Consider the following 22,207-nt stretch of genomic DNA (forward strand, 5'->3'; position numbering starts at 1 on the left):
GGACCGGGGCTTTCAGGGCCCTGGATTCAAGCCCTGGATGTGCCGCAGGCTCCCCCGTATGCTGTTGTCCTCTGGGGATGGGGGGCAGGGGGCTGGTGCTGCCAAGGAGCCTGGGAACCTGCTAGGGTGAGGTCCCTGCTGCCAGTTACAGAGCTGTCCCATTGACCCAATGGGCATGAATCAGGAGTGACTTCAGGTGTGAGCAGAGGAGAATTGGGCTCCTAATTCCCTCCTCCATCCAGCCCCTGGTGAATCCTCCCAGCAGCATTTCCACTTCAGGCTCCGTCTGTCTGCTTCACCATTTGTAATAGGGATGGGGGACGGCAGCCGCAGCATCCTGCCCCCTGAGCTGAAAGGCAAAGCCAGTGGCTGTTGCTCTGAGCTTGGCTGGAGCTGGGAGGACATATGCCAAGACCCCTTCAGCCCTTAAAAAGGGGCCAGAAACGGTCCTCGCTCACCTGGGGCCTCTTGGCTAGCGAGGAGATGCAGTAAGGGCCCTGCTTCCAGCCCCCAGTGCAGGGATGGATATGGGGCATTCCTGAAATACACTGCTTTGCTGGGTGGGAGGGGAGAGCATAGGAAGCAGAGTAAGAATTAGAGCAGCCCTGGGGCTGCTCTAACTGCCTCACAGGGGCACCACTGGTAGGGGGAGAGGGATGCTGCTACTTAGGCAGAATTATCCACCAAGCAGTGAGTCCGAGCTGGAGGCTGGAATAGCAGCTGAATTGCAGAAACTTCCTTCCCTCTGGGATCTGCTAGGAAAATCCCAGAGACAACTCACCACTGCCCCCAGCACTGGATTTGCAGGGCAGGCGGAAACCACTCTCTCCCCTTGGCCAATTTGCATAATCTAATTGCCATGTGCCTCATCAAGCCTCACACTGCAATAAATTCCATGCTGTGAAGCCAGGGATTCCAGTTCCTGAGCTAAAAGGGTAAGTACAAAGGCCGCCCGAAGCCTGCACTGCCCCTGCCTGTGTGAGAGGAGCCATATTTGGGGTAAGCGCCAGATAACGCAGCCCACTGACATTCTGCAGTTTGAAACCTTTGAAAATGGCTTGTTTTCCCCCAAACCATCAATTTTAATTTATAACTTTTTCCATTTTTGATGAGAGCGCTGCCCACACCTGAACTACTTCTGTTTTGAGAAAGGAAGAAAAGATGTTTGGTTTGTTTTTCTTTTCCTAGTTATTACACCCTGGCTGCCTGTTTCAGCAGGAAATCGGGGTATAGGGGGAGGTGAAAAACCAACAGGAAAAAATAATTTTAATTTTGTAAACTGAAAATGATCCAGATTTTCTGGGCTATTTTTCTTTGGAAAAAAAATCAGGAACTTTTGAGTTTGGGGTGAAAAATGCTTTCAGAATGTTTAAGAAAAATCTGTGACCCTTTTTCGAATGGCAGTGGTAGTCAAGTGTCACTACCCCTCTCTTTCTGCATTTGCTGGCACTTTCCCATTTTCTGTGGGGAAACTTACTCCTGGGTCATAAATATTCATTATTTAGGAACAGAAGAGCTGCCATAATGGGTCAGCCCAAAGGTCCATCTAGCCTGGTATCTTGTCTGCGACCATGGTCAGTACCAGAGCTTCAACGGGAATGTACAGAACAACCCGTCTTCTTGGTTTCTGTGAGTCAGAGGTTAAGGATGATGGGATTACATCCCTCACTAGCTTGGCTGATAGCCACTGATGGATCTTCCCCCCAGAAACTTACCTAGGCCTTATACTTTTGGCATTTACAACATCCCACAGCAATGAGTTCCACAGGTTAACTGTGCATTGTGTGAAAAAGTATTTCCTCTAGTTTGTATTGAACCTGTGGCTTATTGAAGGGGGTGGCCCCCTGGATTTTGTATTATGGGAAAGGATAAATAAGACTTCACTTTCTCCACACCATTCATGATTTTGTAGAGCTCTATCACAGGGGTTCTCAAACCTTTTTCTTTCTGAGGGCCCCCACAACATGCTATAAAAAAATCCACAGCCCACCTGTGCCACACAACATTTCCTGCATATAAAAGCCAGGACCGGCGTTAGGGGGTAGCAAGCAGGGCAATTGTCCTGGGACCCCCAGGAAACTAAGCTGCTCAGACTTCAACTTCAGCTTTGGGTGGTGGGGCTCAGGGCCCCAGACTTCAGCTTTCTGCCATGGGCCCCAGTGAGTCTGCCAGCCCTCCTTGGGGACCCCCTGAAACCCGCTCGTGGCCCCCAGGGGCCTCGGACCCCGGTTGAAAACCACTGCTCTATCACATCCCCCCTTAATCTTTATTTGTACTAGGGCAGCAGGGTTGTCACTGGAGCAGGTGGTTTCCACACAGCAAGAGACGGAAGGTCTTACCGCTGGACTAGACAAAGCAGGGGAAGGGTTATAGTTCTCGGTTTTCAGATGGGGAAACTGAGGCAGGAAGCGACTAAGTGTTTTAGAGGAATTGTTTTGTTCTGGGAGGTTGGACTAACGGGCTTTAGTCCAAGGGGACACTGGACATCTAATATCCCTTCCTTTGGGGAAGACGGAAGATCCCCCGCCTCATTTTCTCATTGAGGTAGCAGCTGTCACCGAGACTTACCCATGTGTCTGACCTGTCTGCCTGGGTGAGGCTAGCTAAGGCAGGGAGGTCCTGTGGCAGAGGGGCCATGGGGGTCCCATGTAAAGGGGCTGGCCTGGCTGGGGGAGGTGTCGCTTGGCGAAGGGGCTGGTCTGGCCGAGGGGGTCACGTGGTGGAGGGGCCAGCCTTGGCGTGGGGGGGGTCCCTTGGCGGAGGGGCTTGCTGGCCTGGCCAGGGGGTTCCATGGCAGAGGGGCCAGCATGACGTGGGGGTCCCTTGGTGGAGGGGTCGGCCTGGCCGGGGGGGGTCCCTTAGCAGAGGGGGTCCCTTGGTGGAGGGACCGGTCTGGCACTGGGGGGTTCCCTTGGTGGCAGGGCTGGTCTGGCTGGGAGGACACCTTGGTAGAGGGGCTGGCCTGGCACGGGGGAGTCCCTTAGCAGAGGGGCCCCCATGGTGGAGGGGCCGGCCTGGCACGGGGGAGTCCCTTGGCGGAGGGGCCCCCATGGTGGAGGGGCCGGCCTGGCACGGCGGGGTCCCTTGGCGGAGGGGGTCCCTTAGCGGAAGGGCTGGCCTCACACGGGGGGGGTTCCCTTGGCAGAGGGGCCCCCATGGTGGAGGGGCCGGCCTGGCACGGCGGGGTCCCTTGGCGGAGGGGGTCCCTTAGCGGAAGGGCCAGCCTCACACGGGGTGTTCCCTTTGCGGAGGGGCTCCTGTGGCGGAAGGGCCGGCCTGGCACGAGGGGGTCTCTTGGCGGCAGGGCTGGCCTGGCACGGGGGGTGGGTCCCTTGGGGGAGGGGCCAGGTGATGTGGGGGTCCCTTGGGGGAGGGGCGGGCCTGGCACCGGGGGGGCACCTTGGCAGAGGAGCTGGCCTAGCATGGGGGGGGTCCCCGGTGCAGGGGCTTGCCTGGCCGAAGGGGGTCCCTTGGCGGAGGGGCCGGCCTGGCCGGGGGTCCGTGGCGGAGAGGCCGGCCTGGTACGGGGGGGGGGTCCCTTGGCGGAGGGGGTCCTGTGGCAGAGGGGCCGGCCTGGCCGGGGGGTCCGTGGCGGAGCTCGCCCTTGCTGCGCCCTGCTGGGGGGCCGAGCCCCCGGGAACCCCGGCGCCGCGCCCGGCCGCTTGCTCGCTCCGGGGCCGCTCCCCGCCGCCTGGAGAGGGGGAGCAGCCGCCCGCGCTCGCTGCGCTCCCCCTGCGCCGGAATCTGCGCGCCCGTCTCCATCCCTGCGCCGCGCGGGGGGGCGGGAGGGAGCGGCCCCAGCCCCCGCCACTCCGGCCGGCGGCCAGCTGCCCGCTCCGCTGCCGTCGCCAGCTCGGCCCCCGGCCGCGAACAAAGGGCGAGCGGCCGGGGGCGCAGCACGGACCGACCTGCCGGCCGTGGGGACGCGCCGCCGGGGAGCCGTTTCAGCGAGGTAAGCGCCGCGGGCCCCTGCTCCCCTGGCAGCCCCCGGCCCGGAGCCGCTCTGCGCCCCGGGATCCGCCCGCCGGCTGCGGCAGCGTCCTGGGGCGCTGCCTTTGGATCCCCCCCGGGCCGGGCGGGCCACACGGTCTGGGGGCGCTGCCGGGAGGGAGGGGAGCAGGGCGAGGCGGGTCCCGGAGGGGAGGTGCGGGCAGCGCTCGGCCGGCGGGACCGCAGCCTACTGGAGCGTGTGTGAGAGTCAGCTGGGTGTGTGTGTGTGTGTGTAATGCACAGGGACAGTCAGGTGTGTGTGTGTGAAATTCACAGGGACAGTCAGGTGTGTGTGTGTGTGTGTGTGTGTGTGTGACATTCACAGGGACAGTCAGGTGTGTGTGTGTGTGTGTGTGTGTGTGTGTGTGTGTGTGTGTGTGACATTCACAGGGACAGTTAGGGGTGTGTGTGTGTGTGTGTGTGTGTGTGTGTGTGTGTGACATTCACAGGGACAGTCAGGTCTGTGTGTGTGTGTGTGTGTGTGTGTGTGTGTGTGTGTGTGTGTGTGTGTGTGTGAAATTCACAGGGACAGTCAGGTCTGTGTGTGTGAAATTCACAGGGACAGTCAGGTCTGTGTGTGTGTGTGTGTGTGTGTGTGTAATCCATGGGGACAGTCTGTGTGAATGTGAGAGAGCCATAAGGACAGTCAGCTCTGCGTTTGTGTGTGTGTGTGTAATCCATGGGGACAGTCGTGTGTGTGTATGTGTGTGTGTGAGAGAAAGAGAGAGAGAAATCCATAGGGACAGTCAGCTGGGGGTGTGTGTGTGTGTGTGTAATGCACAGGGACAGTCAGGTGTGTGTGTGTGAAATTCACAGGGACAGTCAGGTCTGTGTGTGTGTGTGTGTGTGTGACATTCACAGGGACAGTCAGGTCTGTGTGTGTGTGTGTGTGTGTGTAATCCATGGGGACAGTCTGTGTGAATGTGAGAGAGCCATAAAGACAGTCAGCTCTGCGTTTGTGTGTGTGTGAGAGAGAGAGAGAGAGAAATCCATAGGGACAGTCAGCTGGGGGTGTGTGTGTGTGTGTGTAATGCACAGGGACAGTCAGGTGTGTGTGTGTGAAATTCACAGGGACAGTCAGGTCTACGTGTGTGTGTGTGTGTGTGTGTGTGTGTGTGTGTGTGTGTGTGTGACATTCACAGGGACAGTCAGGTCTGTGTGTGTGTGTGTGTGTGTGTGTGTGTGTGTGTGTGTGTGTGTGTAATCCATGGGGACAGTCGTGTGTGTGTGTGAGAGAGAGAGAAATCCATAGGGACAGTCAGCTGGTGGGTGGGTGTTAGGCTGCAAACCATGGGCACAGTTAGCTAGAGGGGTTGCAATGCACAGGCACAGTCTTTTGCCCTGTGCACTGATGCTTTTCTGAGCACAAGGGCTCTGCCCCGGTCGCTCTCTTTAGTATCTGCAGCATGGCCCTTCGCCTCTCTCTCCACCTGCCCCGGGCTTTAAGGCTGGGTGTGCCCATCACACACCTCTCCCTCGGTTGTGTTCACCGTGGCTGTGGTCCCACTCCATTTCTCAGTGGGGGAAGGGAAGAGCCATATCCCTGTGTGTGCTGGGAGTTGTGGTTGTTTATTTTTCCTTTGGATTCACGGTGGATTCCACCCTCTCCATAAGCTGCCACAGAGACGGGCTGGCTGGATTGATGAACTCCAATCACCCCGTGGCTGTCAATCCTCATTCCAGTCTCAGGCCTTCCCCCTAGATCTGGGGCCTGCACTGCTCCCCACCTGCCCAGCAGCCACGGTGGCATTGGTGCTGTGCTGGAAAAGCCCCTATTTTTCCTCCTCCGGCAGCTTGGTGGAGTCTCCCCTGCAAGGCAGGGCATCCTGCCTCCCAGTGTGCAAGCATAGCAAACGTGCACCACATCGCCAGGCCAAAGCAAAAAAGGGACCAGGAGATTAAGGAGGAGCAGAAGCTCTGGTCTCATTTACACTGGCACAAATCCAGAGAAATTATACTGAAGGATCCAGATAGACACCAGCATTATGAGACCAGAATCTGGTCCCCCTGGTGGTTTCAGCTGATGGGTTAGGAATCCCTCAGGCTAGCACAAAGTGAAGCCTCTCCGTTCAGTGCAAATTAAATTCCTCGCAGCATGGAGGAGTGAATAACTTGAGTTGCCCAGTGATCTTTGGGAGCTAGGGGTCAAGTTCCCAGCATGCAACTTTCTCCATCTCATAAAGCCGCCTATAAACCATCATTTTTGTGCCTTTTATTAAAAATCCCACAAACCTCTGTGGGACTTTTCTGACTCACCACCTCTGACAGAAGCATGTGTGAGCTCTATGCTGTTCTTATGAACATTGCAAATACAGGATGCACAATTCTCCAGTATTTGTAGCCCCGCAGGGAATACCAGGGGACATGACTATTTCTCTGAGGACAGTTTGCTGATGGACATAGCAAAAAAACAATTCAAAGGTGCTGGTGGCATTCACAAAGCAGCTGCAAGTGGTGGAGTCCCACTTCTGAGCCCTAGCAAGGAGCACGGGCTGGTGGGGTCGCGTTGTGGTGCAAGGAGGACGAGCCGTAGCTACAGAACTTTTGGACGTGAAAGGCCACATTCCTGGAGCAGGGTGCCAAGCTTGCTCCAGGCCTCCAGTGCAGGGACACCGGAATAAGAGCTGCACTGGCAGCGGAGAAGCGAGTGGTGGTTGCGCTGTGAAAGCTTGCAATGCCAGATGGTTCCCGGTCAGTGGGAAATCATTCTGGAGCGGGAAAATCCTCTGTTGTGATGCAAGAGTGTGGGGCCATTTATCATCTCCTGCTCTGCAGGACCGTGACTCTCGGCAATGTGCAGGACAGAGTGGATGGATTTGCAGCAACAGGGTTTCTGAACTGCGGTAGGGCAGTCGATGGCCCACATATCCCTATTTTGGCATCTGCATACAGACAGGGCCACTTTCCTGTGGTTATGCGAGTGTTGGTGGATTACCGGGCATGCTTCCCCAGTGTCTGTGTGGGCTGGTCAGGGCATGTACAGGACACTCACATCTTTAAGAACACAGGACTGTTCAGAGAGCTGCAAGCGGAGACCTACTTTCTCAGCCGGTATTACCACTGAAATGCCAATAATGCTCCTGGGGGCCCCATCCTCCCCCTTGCTCCCCTGGCTCATGAAGCCTTACACTGGCCCCCTCAACAGCACCAAGGAATGATCCAACTTCTGGCTCAGCAGAGCAGAATGACAGCTGACTGTGCTTTCGCTAGCCTGAAGGGATGCTGGCAGTGTTTACTCACTGGATTGGATCTTAGTGAGAAATATACCCCCACGATTACAGCTGCCTGGTGTGTCCTGCGAAGTGTCTGCGAGGCAAAGGGGGAAATGCTGGCACTAGGGCGAAGGTGGAGCAGCTGTCAGCTGAGTTTGAACAGCCAGATCGAAGGGGTGGTACGAGAGCCCAGCGGGAAGCTGTGCTATAGAGGGAGCCTTGGAAAGAGAATGTTCACTGCCAGCCACATCTGCGTTCTGAGCCGGACTCTTCCCTGGACCCGGAACGCGGGGAGCTGCTAAGAATTGTGCAGTGCTGGCTGCATGTTTGTAGAGGTGGCTGAGTGTTTTCCTGAAGCCATGGATTCTGTGGTGCTTGCCGTACATTTACAAGCCCTGTTTGCTTTGATTACGGCTCTGCATTCTACAATATTTGTTGTGAACTAAGACGGACAATTTGATTCTCCAAAAATAGAACTTAATTGAGCGGGGGAAAAAACAGTGCAGAAAATCAATGGACACAAAACCACCCAGGCAATGCTTATATACATTCTAACATAAATTAATGTCATGAAACTTTAAAATAAGAAAGGGAGTAAACGTTTACGTCCATTCGAGTGCACAGATGTCGTCCGTTGTGGCTACACGTACACTGTCCTGTGAGAACCATGGCTTGTATATGTGAGGCTATAGCTTTCCTTGCTGGTCCCAAGGGTGGAGGGGTGGGGGTAGGGATATGGCCTGTGATAGAATCTTAGAACTGGAAGGGACCTCAAGAGGTCATCCAGTCCCCTGCACTCATGGCAGGGCTAATGCCATGTGAAATGATGCCAGGTGTAGGGAGCAGTGATCACGTTCTTCTAGGAGTGCAAAGGACGGGGAGTCAGAGTTTTGGACCTGTAGGTCAACCAGGGTCTGCAGCATTTGAGTTTGCTGCTTGAGAAGACCCAGTATGTCCTGGTCCATCTCCCTCTCCTTGTCTTGCTGGCAGTCCTGGGCGTTTCTTCTATCCACCCGCCTTCTCCAGGCTGCTGGTCATATTGGCTTTCCGGGCCCTTTGTTCACGGTCCAAGGCAGCACGGGCTTGCAGGATCTCGCTGAGCATGTTCTCCCTCGTCCTCTTCTTTCTCCTGCTCTTCGGGGTCAGGTGTTCCGTGAGCACGGAGGGGGCCCCCCTCAAGGCCGCAATGGCAAAAGCTGCTGGTAAAAACGGACCAATGTGCCGTTGGATTGACAGTCACAACAGAAAGGGAACAAGAAGTTTCAAAACTCCCTCCCTTTAGTCCCATAAACACTTTTAATAAGACGCTTTTCTTGACCCAGCTCCGCTCGCCAGCAGTAGCCACGTGAGTCTGGCCTGCAAGGGTCAAGGGGTGGGGAGGATTTTCTGTGGGTGATGCTATTATGTTTCCCTATTTCTGGCACTGAATATTGGCACTGCTGACAACAGCGCTGGTGGGTTTAGCTGACTTCTCACTTCTGAGGCTGACAAAGGCACAGAAGGCTCAGATGCTGCTGGTGTCCCGGAGCGGCCAAGGCCTGCCTGCCTGCCACTAGCCTGGTTGCTGCAATGGGGCCAGCGAGAATCGTCCCAGAGTGCTGTGAGGAAGTGTCCTACTGCAGAGGAAGCAATAAAGCAGTCGTCCCTGGAAACCGCTGGGTTGCAGAGTATCTCCCTGAAAGTGCCCCAGATCTCTCAGGAAGTGAAAGGGGACCTCCCTAAGCACCTAAACAAAGTGCTCCGAGTGGCCACCTCGCCCAGCCCTCCAGGGCAATGAAAAGCAGGTGACAACTGTTGTACCTCTACCTCTTCTCCTAGGAGTCAACCACTGACACGTTTGTCTTGTTAAAGAGGAGCTGGGCCATGTTTATTGGCCATAATTCTGAGGAAAAATGCATGGACACCCTTATCAAGGTCCCTTCTCTGACCCTGGGCTCACATGCACTCACCTGGCGGTACTGGTCAGATTGGTGTAGTCTAAAACAAGTCCTGAGGGCTCACGCCATGGCTGGACCCCACCATTGCCTCTTGCCAGGCCCCCTCCTTTTCTTCCTCCTCACTGTTCACGACAGGATCTCTGTCTAGGGTGCTTGGAGGGGCCCAGGGTGCTCTGCGGGGCGCTGGCGAGGGCTCCACCACCAGGTCTGGCAAGCGGCAGGTCCACGAGGCTGCCCCAGATCTATCGTGCCCTCCCTGGCCTAAGTTCCTTCACCTTCACGCAGCATAGCTGCTGCTCACTGTCCTGCCCCTCTGCCCACGTCCCCCAGATAGTCTGCTTGTAGGTGCCAACGTTTCTACAGCGGGCCCATAACTGGGCTTCTCCAACCTCTGCTCCCCACAGGCCCAGGGGTCCAACACGTCCTGTCTGCTCCTGCCAGGAGTGTGTCTACTGCTTGGAGCTGGTGTGGACAGCGGCACGCAGCAAGGGAGAGCTGCCAGGTGTGCTCACCAAGGTGGGTCACCAGGAAAAGGCATTTCAAAAACACACACGTGGCTTGAAAGGGTGTAGGGGGGTCCTTCCAGTTTTGACTCTGACCCCTGGGCAGAGGAGTTTAAAACTGAGCAGGGCAGTCGCTGTGGCAGGGAATGGGGCATTGTGGGACAGCTGCTGGGGGACTCTTAGGGTTGACACAGGTCATGCTGTGTCTACACTTGCACTGCGTCAACCACAGTAGGTCAGCCCTGGCTCCACACCTTTCAGGGAGGCAGTTTTCCTGTGTCACTTGTGCTGACTGGAGCTAATAGGTGACGCATGTCGATGTACAGCAACCTAATGTTGCAGCGTAGATCAGACCTTAGCTGCACCTCTGGTCCGATCCAGCCTGGCTGTTCCTGGGTTCATACCATTACAAATGCACCTCTTGTTTCCCGTCCAAATTTGTCTCGCTTCAGCATCCGGCCACTGGGTCTCATTCTGCCTCTCATCTACCGGATGGAAGAGCTCTCTGTTATCGGAAATCTCCCCCTGCTTCCCAGTGGGTACTTACAGACCTTCATCCCGTCCCCAGTCCTCCTTTCTCTTGGTGCTAATGAGCTGGTGCTTCGTAGGGCCCTGCCAGCAAGGCGGGTTTTCCAGTGTCTGTGTTTATAGATTGCTGGAGCGGGCAGATCTAGAGTCTCCCCCCATTGGACGCACGCTTGGAACAGTTCAGTTGCTTTAGTGCAATTGGTTCTGTGCCCATGAGGGTTAAATTCGCCCCATAGGGCCTAGATACCCCTTAAGTCTCGCTTCATTCCTTTAGGCAAGAAACCTGGGTCTTGTGTGGCTTCCTCTGCAACAGGCTGAATTTCGGAGCCCGTCTCTGCAGCGGAGGCAGGAGTGCATTTCCTAGCACCCGTCTCCCCCTGGCTGGGCTGTGCAGAGAGAGCAGCCAAGCCCCCCAGCCACGCTCAGGAGGAGCCCGTCTTTCGATCCCACTGCCACCCACGCAGGAGCAATCAGGCCACGTTTCCTGTTGGCACGTGGGGCACTGGAGCCAAGAAAATCCCCCCCCCGTCCCGAAACAGCATTCCTGCAGCCAGCCAGCTCTGCGCAAACAGCCCGACGGAGAAGCTGCAACAGTCTTTATATGGCAATTATTATTCCCCCACCCCACCCCTGTGTTCGCACTAAGGCGGGATAAGCCAGCGCTATGGAAGATGGTCAGACGTGTTTCCCTAATAACGCCAGCCATGCCTAGCTAGCGCCAGCGCCCAGGAGAGCGTGTAGATTCCTTTCCAGCTCAGCCATCTACAGCATAGAAACCCTCTAGTCCATCAGGGCAGGACTCCCTCCCCCCGCCCCCCAATCTGCTCCCTCCTCCGCAGCGTTGGGTAGGAATTCTTGATGTTGGGGACAGGGAAAGTAGACGAGGACAGATTGAAACTGTTGACCTTTGATTATTCTGTATCCCCCTATTGTCTCTCCTCTCTGTTTTAGGGTTTGTCTACACAGGGACACTCAGGCAAATTAATCCAAATGAATTTTTAAAGTGAATTAGTTGAACTGCGTTAAACCCCTGCATGAACGCTCTCATTGAGAATTAAAGTGGTCTGATTTTGATTTAGCGTAATTCACTTTGGAAGCTAAAGCAAATTAAGGCCACGTTAATTCTGAATGAGCATGTCCATGCAGAGATTTAACGTGGTTTAACTAATCCACTGTAAATTCACATTTATTCAGATTCATTTTCCTGAGTATCTCTATCTTAGTACTTAGCTGGCTCCTGTCACCGTAGGATCTGAGTACTGCTCTGACACACTGAACCTCGCAGTGTCCCTGGGAGGCCAGGCACTGCTATTACCCCCATTGTAGAGATGAGGAAACTGAGGCACAGATCCTCTAAAGTGCTTAGGCTCCTCACTTCCATTGGAGCCTAAATACCTTTGAGGGCCTGGGCCAGAGAGCATAAGGGGGCATCTGCGCTGTAATTCCCAGCTTGAGGCCATGCAGTCACGTGCGGTCTGATCCAGCCAGCACACTAACAGCAGCAGGGTAGCTGCAGGAGGAGCCACCTGCCCGGACTGTCTCCCATGGGATCATGCTCCTCCTGCTGCAGCTCCACTCCCTACTGGCAGCGTGTGGGCTGGGTCAGAGCTAGCACAGCTCTGGCTCCTTGAGCTGGCAAGGACGGGGACGTAGCCAAGGGTGCAGAGGGATGCCGAGGCAGTGCCGGGAATTGAACTCACGTTGCTCCCATCCCAGCTGGCACCCGAGCCACCAGCCTGCCCTTCTCTGCAATAGTTGGGGGGGAGGTCAACTCCTGTCATTGCACCGGCTGCGGATCTGGCCCCGTGGTAGGAAATGGGGAGCTCCCGTGTCTGCCCGCAGCTCCAGTCCCATCCCAGTTCGACACTCCTCCGGTGCTCGTGTTCTGGGGGCCAGCGTGAACGGAGGGCCCTCTAGGGGCTCGTGAGGGGAGCGCTGGCCCCTGACGTGCGATTTGAGATCCCCATAGGCCTCAGCGGGCCAGTCCCAGCGTACGGCCTGGCCGGAGAGAAGGAATCACTCATTCGTGTTGGCTGCTCCGTTACCTCCTGGGGTGGGGGCAGGGATGGACCCATGCGCTGGGAGGTGGAGATGAGTTGGGATGGATCCATGTTGCAGAATCGGGGCTGGGCAGGGAGTGGACCCGTGCTGCAAGAGTGGGGCATGGGTGGGGATGGACCTGTCTTGGTGCGGGGGAGGGGCAGGGGTAGTGGGGGACAGCAGGGTGGACCCATGTTCGAGGAGGGGAGGGGCAGGTGGACTCTTGGCCACCCAGCTCTGGGCGTCTCAGCTGCCCCTGTGCAATGCTGGCATTTAGGACTGGCAGCAAGGGGCCAGCTGATCTTGTTGCCAGTCAATGAGACCCTCCCTGGGGCTGGTGGGGGCCGTGCCTACGCCCGGTGAGAGAAATGGCCATGTCTCCTGCAGAGGAAGGGGCCCTGCACCCTGGGTCTCAGAGGCCCTGAGGTCTGTCCCTCCCCCCAGCCTGGCGCCCTGCCGTGGACGTGACGTCTGGCCTTCCTGGGGCAGCGTAAATATTTAGGTGTCAGCGGATTTATGGGGAGATGGCTGGGGGCGGGTAGAGTCAGAGCGAGCGGAGGTGGAGGTGGACCTGCTAGCGAGCCTCCCTGAGTGCAGCCGGCCCAGGTCAGGAGCGATGGGGGCTGATCCCATCCGACAGTCCTGCAGGGGCCTCCAGGCGCAGTGAATTCAAAGGGTCTCCACCCGCTTCCCATCGAGTGGGGGGTGACGTCTTCCAAACTCAGCGTGGCATGAATGGGTGTTGTCCCACAAACTTACACAGGATCGTTTTAGGGGTTAAGATAAAGATGCCACATTTATTATTAATTTGTAACTATTAGGAAATACCCTAATGCTTATACACATACACTTACACACACACACACACACCAAAATGTTTTGCAGCTGCTGGGTAGTTACCAGTCCTGATTGCAGTTTGAGTTCGCAGCTTGGGATCGGAGCTCGTGGCAGCTAACTGGCCAGGAAAGCTGAGCACGAGGAGGAGCCGGGTCTCTGTCGGGCGCGCACCGATGCTCCTTGACATTGGTAGCAGAACGTTACCCAAAATCTCTCATTTCACCCTTCCCTTTTTATAGGAGTTTAGTTTGGATTTAAAGTTCCTAGGTCTTGCTGTGTCACGCCGCCTCTGGGTTTGCTTGATCACCCGTCAATTGCAGGCGTGACTGTCAGCCTGGGACCTGGCTTTGATTTTTCTTTTGTTGTTTCTTTTTAGGGTGGATGCTTTTTGCTTGAGTTAGGGCTGTTGTTTAGTTCTTCAGCCGTTGGTATTTGAACTTTATCTCATCAGGACGGGCTGGTGCTGGAGGTTGATTCTATCACCCATGCATACCTCATTCACACATTTCAACTAGACTAATAAAATTACAGTATGGCTTACAAAAATGGGGGCTGCAGCACAAACCTTCTACAAAATGGAGTCAGCATTTTAAAATGGGTTTTGAGTTACAATATTGCACAGAAGTTACAATATTACAATGTAGGCAAAATGAGAAGTTACAATGTTACAATGTAGGCAAAATGGCAAGTGTAATAAAATGGTGAACAGAAGTTACAATGGTACAGTGACTAACTAAAAACAATTTTATTTACATTGGTTCTACATGGGTCCCGGGCAGGGAAACAGCAGAGACTCCCAGGAGCAAGGGGCCACACTCAGGGAGGTGGGGATTGGGACACGGGGTCTTCCCCCCCCAGGGGGCCAGGCTCCGATCTGACGCAAGGGCGGGGCAGGGAATGGGGCACTGGCTTGGATCCAGCAGGGGGCTGTGGCCCTGGGGGGTGCAAGTGGTGCAGTTATGTAGGGGAATAGCCTGCTGAGAAGGTAGATGAAGGCTGCTAGCTGCCATCACTCGGATGGGCTGTCTGGCCTGGCACGGCCGTGCTCCGAGGATGCTTTCTGCCCTCCAGGGTCTGCAGAGTGCCGCTGGGCTACCCACTGGAGGTGTGTATAACAGTGTTCTAGTGCTGGCAGTGTGCGTGTGTGTGTGTGTGTGTGCGCGCGCACACATTCCTGAGCCACTGCAGGGTAACAACCTCCTGCTGCTGCCAGCTGAGATACTCCTTAGTGCCAAGGGTCTGTGCTTGGGCCAGCGGCTTCTGCATTCAGACCCTGGCTGGGCCCCCCGAGCGCTCTTTGCGAACTCAGACCATCCTTTGAACGACGGACCTGCCCCGCTGAGCAGCGTCACCACAGTGCTTCCGCTGCTGTTCCCCCCCAACCCCCCGTGTATGCAATGGAGCTAAACAATTATTCAGGAAATAACTCCCCAGTCTGCTGCTTCATGCAGGGGATTGATTCTGCGAAGGCTCCTTGGCCCGCTCCTCCCCGGCTCGGTGCTGACTCTGGGCCCTGGGCCAGGGGCTGTTTTTGTAGCTCTATAATGTGAGCTGAGAGCGGTGGTGTTGAAATAAGGGAGAGCAGGAGTTCCGTGCCGCCCGCTTCCCTGAGGACATTGCCGCTCTGGGATCCTGCCTACCCCTGCACCCCCCTGGCACCACAGAACGACCCCAGGGTGGGAAGAATCTTCTCTGTGTGTCTTGTAGCCAGCAGAGAGCAAGGGGTGCCAGAATGGGCTGGTGGGTGGGACTCAGGACTCCTGGGTTCTATTCCTGGCTCTGTCACTCACCTGCTGCATAACCTAGGCCAGTCCCTTCCTCTGTTTCTCGTCCCATCCCTGATCTCTCTGGACTCTTTGGGGCCGGGCAGGGTCTCTGCAGTGCTCAGGACTCTGATCTACAGCCGCTAGGTACTGATGTAATGGTCCCGGGATTCCCGGGGCCAGGGGAGAGGGAGGAATCCCAGCGTGGGGTTGGTCTGACGGAGGCCAAATCTGCCAATTGTCCGGACACTTTGCTGGGGTTGGGGCCAGCCTGAGCCCATCCTCCTTTGGACTCCTCGCTCTCTGGTTGACAGCAGCCTAGCCTGCCCCAGAGCCCCCTTTTCCCCGCATCCCCGCCCCACCCCGGCCTTCTCTCTCCAGCACGTCCATCTCTGGGGGAGTCCCTGGCCCCGGCTGGCGAGCTGCAGGACTCTCCAAAGTCTGTCTGATGCGGTTCCCCCCTTGGCTCAGCACGGGGTCCACACGGCTCCCTACTGGGCTTGCCCTGTTAGCACCAGGCCCACAGGCCCCTTTGCAGGCCTGTCCCGGGCTGCTGGGGTTTAGAAACAAGCGCAGGAGCTGCAGGAGGGGGCGGCCTTGCCAAAGCTCTCCCAGCGTCCATCCTGCATCGCTCCCTGGGCCCTGCCCTGCCATTCCCAGGAGAACACCCCTGCCCTGGTGCCCCTTGTTTCTGGGGGGGTGTGATGGAGTAGGGGCTGTCTGCATTTGGGATGGGAGAGCAGGGGAGGACTTTAGGGTATGGACAATACCTGAGCCTGTAACCTGAGCTAGGCAAGGGAGGTGGGAGGTCAACACCTTTGCCCAGGAAGCTGGACAAAGGAAGGGGCTGGCTGGAGGGGGTTAGTTTCAGTTTCGGTTTTGGGCTGGATGAGGGGAATTCAGGGGATCCCAAGCTGGGATCCAAGCACCCTGAAAGCCCAGAAGGACTCGATGGAGGGGTACTTACTGTGCCTGCAAGCCCTGCTGTAACCTGTGTTCCTGTTGTCCAATAAACCTTCTGTTTTACTGGCTGGCTAAGAGTCACTGGGGGTCCCAGGAAGAGGGGTGCAGGGCTGGACTCCCCCACACTCTGTGATGGGGGGGAGGGCAAGTGGGATTCCCCTGCCTACACAGGTCTGTGAGCTGCCAGCTGAGGGTGGGTCTCTGTTGCAAAGGCTCCTGGGGCTCCAGGGTAGAGCTTGGGGGCCCCCGGCTTGCAGCAGAGTTGCACCCGTCTTGGAAGGGCAGCTCAGAGGCTGCTGACTGGCCTCACCTGCTGCTGCTTTCGCCTGCTTTCCCCTGGCTGGAGGGCTATTGAGAGACAGATGCTTCCTGGCAGCGTCGTCCCCCAGGCAGGTGAGAACCGTAAAGAATGAACAAGTGCCAGGTGGGACCTGCTTGGCACAGGCGCTGCTGAGACTGACATCTCACCCATGCACGGATCCTTCCCTTGCCTTCCTCCACCTCCAGAACCAGCTGATCCTCAACTGGGGCTGAGACAAGAATTCCCCACAGTCCCATCTCAGCCCTTCTTGGGAGCCACGTGGTGTTTTTAATTATTTATATTATGGTAGAGTTGCACAAAGCACGTCTGAGATCAGGGCCCTGTTGCGCTGGGCGCTGCCCAGACCCCAACCGAGATCAGGCCCCGTTGCGCTGGGCGCTGCCCAGACCCCGACCAAGATCAGGGCCCAGTCGCGCTGGGCGCTGCCCAGACCGTGGCCGAGATCAGGGCCCAGTCGCGCTGGATGCTGCCCAGACCCTGACCAAGATCAGGGCCCCGTTGCGCCAGGCGCTGCAAATGTGTGTGCACGGTGCAGAGAATTCCGGTTGTGCATGTGTGCGGGGCTGTGCAGGCATTCACATGTATGGTAGGTCCACGTTACACAGCATCCGTCCTGCCGGCCCTTCCCCTGGGTCCTCTGTGGCAGGGTCGGGGTGAACTAAGTGAACCTGCTGCCCCATTTCGCACAAGGGTGTTTCTGGGATGAATTTTACCGCCCGGCCTATCTTGAGCTGGGTCGTTAGCTCATGAAATCGCCCACTGGCGGAGGCTGCACCCGGGCATGGGGAGTGGAGAGAGACGTTGAGGGTTTGGTCTGAGTTGGGCATGCACCAGAGGGCAGCTGGGCTGGTCCTGTGACATGCACAAGCCCTGCCTGTCCTGGGTCTGGCCCCGTTCCCCTCATCGCTGGGGGCTGGGACTGGGAACCAGGACTCCTGGGTTCTGTTCCCATCTCTGGGAGGAGAATGGGGTCTAGTGGAGGGTGGGTGAGGCCGGGGATTTGGAGGGGATGGGGCAGGATCCTGTCCTAAGGGACTTGTCTGCAGGGGGCCCCTGTTGCTGGGGAATGGGAGGGGAGGGGGAGAGCAGCCAGGATCTAACGCCCCCACCCCCGTCACTGTCTTTCAGGTTCCAGGCAGCCAGGAGAGAGCAGCGTTTAACCCTGGCCCTTGCCCTGTGTCCTGGGGCCGCGTGGCTGAGAGCAGAAGGGACATGAAGAAGAGCCGGAGTGTCCTGGCTGTGACGGCGGACGAGGTGAGAGCGGCACCAGGGGGTGTCCCCTCCATCCTCAGTGTCCCTCTTGGGGTGCGGCCTGGCAGGGAGCTGCCCCCTACAATGGGGGGTGAGACCCCATGAGCTCGTGGCATCACCCAATGGGTGAGCAGGTGGCAAGCCAGTCCCCTTGACAGGCACGTGGACAACACCTGCCAGGGCCAGGGCTGGGTGCCTGGGGGGAGCTGCAGGCTCCAAGGGGGCCCAGGCTGGAGTGAGAGGACGTAGTTAAGGCCCTAGGCTGGTGGGCAGGACTTTCTGTGCCACCTCCACTGGGCTGGTCTCCCAGCATCCTGGGGCAGCGAGGGCTCCCAGGCACAAGGCAATGCTGAAACCAGCTGGGCCTGGGCTCTCTTATCCCTCCCTGAGGCAGCCCTGGGGTCCCTGAGCTGGGCCCCCCTATGCACAGGTCTCTCTCCTGGACACCCCTACGCTGAAGGGAGGCGCTTTAGTTGTTGGTGTTTAGCTGTGAGCTTGCACTGGTGCCAGGAAGTAGGCACGGTCTTGCACAAGCACTGGGAAGGACGTGTGGCTTTGCCTGAGAACCAGGAAGTGGGCACAGCCTTGCACTAGCACCAGGAATCAGGCACAGCCTTGCACTAGCACCGGGAAGTGTGCGTGGCTTTGCCTGAGCACCAAGAACCGTGCACAGCCTTGCACAAGCACTGGGAAGCATGTGTGGCCTTGCCTGAGAACCAGGAAGCAGTCACGGCCTTGCACTAGCACCAGGAAGTGTGCGTGGCTTTGCCTGAGTACCAGGAAGCGTGCACGACCATGCACTAGCACCGGGAAGCATGCTTGGCCATGCACAGCCTTGCACATTGGCACACACGTGTGGATTGGCGGGTTCCCTTTGCAGCTACTGGCCTTGGAGAGGGTGGAGGGAGGGCACGCGCAGGGAAAGGTGGTGCGGGGGCGCCCTCTGCTGCCCCGAGAGCAGAAGAACACCAGTAGCTGGGCAGACGAGTGTGCAGCTGTTACCCCTGTCAGTACAGGCTCTTGGGGATCCCTAGCAGCGTGGGGATATCTGCAGCGGGGGGTGGGGGGGGGGCTGATGAAGAATTCGGGAGGGTAGCTGGTTGCACTCGGGGTGCATTGGGATGCGTAGCTGGCTGTGTTCAGGCTGCATTGGGGTGCATAGCTGGCTGCATTCGGGGTGCATTGCGGTGCGTAGCTGGCTGTGTTTGGGGTGCATTGGGGTGCATAGCTGGCTGCATTCGGGGTGCATTGGGGTGCGTAGCTGGCTGTGTTCAGGCTGCATTGGGGTGCATAGCTGGCTGCATTCGGGGTGCATTGGGGTGCGTAGCTGGCTGTGTTCAGGCTGCATTGGGGTGCATAGCTGGCTGCATTCGGGGTGCATTGCGGTGCGTAGCTGGCTGTGTTCAGGCTGCATTGGGGTGCATAGCTGGCTGCATTCGGGGTGCATTGCGGTGCGTAGCTGGCTGTGTTTGGGGTGCATTGCGGTGCATAGCTGGCTGCATTTGGGGTGCATTCGGGGTGCATAGCTGGCTGTGTTCAGGCTGCATTGGGGTGCATAGCTGGCTGCATTCGGGTGCATTGGGGTGCATAGCTAGCTGCATTTGGGGTGCATAAGTGTCTATTGAGGTGCATTGGGGCACGTAGCTGGCTGCACTCAAGGTGCACTGGGGTGTATAGCTGGCTGTGTTTGGGGTGCATTGGGGGGCGTAGCTGGCTGTGTTCAGGGTGCATTGGGGCACGTAGCTGGCTGTATTTGGGGTGCATTGGGGTGCGTAGCTGGCTGTGTTCGGGGTGCATTGGGGCATGTAGCTGGCTGTATTTGGGGTGCATTGCGGTGTGTAGCTGGCTGCACTTGGGGTGCATTGGGTGCGTAGCTGGCTGTGTTCGGGGTGCATTGGGGCACGTAGCTGGCTGTATTCGGGGTGCATTGGGGTGCGTAGCTGGCTGTGTTCAGGGTGCATTGGGGTGTGTAGCTGGCTGCACTCGGGGTGCATTGGGGCACGTACCTGGCTGTATTTGGGGTGCATTGCGGTGTGTAGCTGGCTGTGTTCGGGGTGCATACCTGTTTGTATTTGGGGTGTGCTGAGGATGATCACACAGTCACCTCCCGCGTCTCACATCCGGCGTGCCTGTTACTGCGCCCTGACTGCTACTAGCCCCTTGGCAACGGCAGCACACTGGGGGCTCACATAGTGCTGGTCTACATAGAGGTGACAACCTACTACTGCTACCAGTTCCTCCTTTCACTCAGATGGCAGGGGTCTGTGCAGTTCTAGCCAGGGGGCCTTACAGGCAGCAGCCTCCTTGAGTGCACGGCCCGGATTTATCGCCAGAGCATTGCCCAATGGCTCCTGCCTGCCAATTGCCCTGCTCCCTGCTTCCTGGCTCCCCAGGCCCTGCAGCGTCACAAGGCCCCCCCCAACCCCCATCAGATGGTCTGTGTGGTGGCTGCAGCATGTTCGCGTCTCAGGCTCAGCCGCTGTCTCTGGTCAATGCCCCAGCAGGCGGGTGGGCGGCCTGACACCGTGGGTGCTGAGCACGGTCTCACGCCGTGGCCGGGTGCTGCGCGTCAGGTTAATCCCAGCCGGCTCTGATAGCGGGGCTCGCATTTCCCCTGTGTCCCGGCTGTTCTTGCCAAGCGTCTCACAGGGGGCCGGCGTGCTGGCATTATCCAAGTGCCGGCACACCAAGTGCCGGGCAGGGGGTTAATGAGGGATAAACAGCCCCCTTATACTCACACCAGTTATGTTAGTTTATTAAGAAAATGCCCCTAGGGAAACTGGGCTGGTTCCAGGCAAATGGACAGACATTGTGGGCTTGGGGTTCTATGCCCCCAGTCAGCCACCTCCGCACACCTGCGCGAGGCAGAGGCCAGAGGGGGAGATTCCAGCACACAGGCGCCTAAGGTGTCTGCGCCCAAGGCCTGGAGCTTCCCACTGCTCTGGGGGGGTCTCTACACAGAGCAGGAGCTGCCTTTAGGATGATCTGTGAGGCAGAGACATGGGCAGCTCCCGGCACAACAAAGTTCGTGGTCTGCACAGCGTCCGGCATAAGAGGGCCCTGATCTCGGCTCGGGTCTGAGCAGCACCCGGCATGACGGGGCCCTGATCTTGATTGTGATCTGGGCAGTGCCTGGCACGATGGGGCCCTGTTCTCGGTTGAGGTCTGGGCAGCGCCCGGCACGACGGGACCCTGATCTTGGCTGGGGTCTGGGCAGCACTTGGCACAATGAGGCCTTGATCTCAGCGGGGATCTGGACGATGCCTGGCATGATGGGGCCTTGATCTCAGTTGGGGTCTGGGCAGCACCTGGCACGACGGGGCCCTGATCTTGGCCGGGGTCTGGGCAGCGCCCAGCACGACGGGGCCCTGATCTTGGCCGGGGTCTGGGCAGCGCCCAGCACGATGGGGCCCTGATCTTGGCCGGGGTCTGGGCAGCGCCCGGCACGACGGGGCCCTCATCTCAGTGGGGGTCTGGGCAGCGCCTGGCACGACGGGGCATTGATCTCGTTGGGGGTCTGGGCAGCACCTGGCACAACGAGGCCTTGATCTCGGCCGGCATCTGGGCAGCGCCCGGCACGACGGGGCCCTGATCTCGGCCGGGGTCTGGGCAACGTCCGGCGTGACAGAGCCCTGATCTCGGCTGGAGTGTCAAAGAGCTATTGTAATAGTAGCAATGATAAGAGACAGGTTTTGGCTCTGTTCCCTCCCACTTCTGTGGGAACTGGGGAGCCCTTCCTTTGCCTGCGGGATTCCCCAGTTTCTGTCCTTGGAGTGTTTGTGTTGCTCTGGCTGCAGATTTGGGCCATTTGGGCCTGTCACGGAGCTCAGACGGTTTGGGGCCTTGTGATCTGGTGAAATCATCAGTGTCCCGGCTGGGATCTCCTGGGAGGTGGGGCACAGAGCCCCGCCCCCTGCCTGAGCTGCTGGGGAATCCCTGCTTGCAGTGGAAGGACTAGGACACACAGCTGTTCCCTGCTGCAGAGATGGGGGCGGCTGGGGAAACCCGGGAGATGTGATTCCCTTTCTGCCCACTAGAGGGCAGCGCTGCCCGTCCATGCGCGCCCAGTTGAATGAGTTATTTCCACTAATTCCCTCCCCCGGGTCTCTCCGCCGTTTAATTACATTTTCTAATTAAAAAACCGAGTTCAGATAGGGCTGGAGGGGGAACTCGGTGCTGAGTGTTCCAAGGGTGGAGTGATGATAACCAGCATCAGTGCTTCAGCAGAGGGGTCATACCCAGCCTGGGTTCCCCTGTGAGGGCCAGGAGGGGAACCCAGGAGTCCTGGCTCCCAGCCCCTCCCCAACCCACTAGTCCCCACTCCCTTCCCAGAGCCAGGGGAGAACCCAGGAGTTCTGGCTCCTAGTCCCCCTCTAACCCACTCGAGCCCTCTGCTCCCCAGAGCCAGGATAGAACCCAGGAGTCCTGGCTTCCAGCCCCCCCAGCTCTATCCTACTAGACCCCCACGCTCCTCCCAAAGCTGGGATAGAACCCAGGAATCCTGACCCCCCAGCATGGGTGGCAAGTTTGTAGAAATTTTGGTGGTGCTGAGAACTCGCCCCCCAAACTCTGCCCCCACCAGCCTAAGGCTCTGAGCAGGGTTTCAGGGGGAGGTCTGGGGTGCAGGTCCTGGGCTGGGGATTAGGGTGCAGGAGGGGTGCAGGCTCTGGGCTGGGGCTGGGGGTGTAGGAAGGGGTAGGTGGTGCATGCTCTCGGAGGGAGTGCACGCTCTGGGAAGGAGTTTGGGGATAGGGAGTGCAGGGGTGAGGGCTGTGGGGCTGAGGATGAGGGATTCATGATGCAAGAGGGGGCTCAGGGCTAGGGCAGAGGGGTGGGGTGTGGGGTGAGGGCTGTGGGGCTG

At 57.8% G+C, this 22,207-nt stretch overlaps 1 protein-coding gene across 1 annotated transcript in view; it reads left to right on the forward strand.

Moving 5' to 3' along the window:
• The first annotated feature begins 313 nt into the window (after positions 1–313).
• LOC115642400 (translation initiation factor IF-2-like) overlaps positions 314–22,207 on the forward strand; it is a 28,385-nt gene continuing 6,491 nt past the window's right edge. Inside the window, exons 1-3 of the mRNA XM_030545835.1 lie at positions 314–356; positions 3,564–3,952; positions 17,224–17,349. Of these exons, the coding sequence (XP_030401695.1) occupies positions 314–356; positions 3,564–3,952; positions 17,224–17,349 (558 nt within the window). The remainder of the gene's footprint in view (positions 357–3,563; positions 3,953–17,223; positions 17,350–22,207) is intronic.

Source organism: Gopherus evgoodei, unplaced genomic scaffold (genome assembly GCF_007399415.2).
Source record: "Gopherus evgoodei ecotype Sinaloan lineage unplaced genomic scaffold, rGopEvg1_v1.p scaffold_40_arrow_ctg1, whole genome shotgun sequence".
In the NCBI taxonomy this organism is placed as follows: domain Eukaryota; kingdom Metazoa; phylum Chordata; order Testudines; family Testudinidae; genus Gopherus; species Gopherus evgoodei.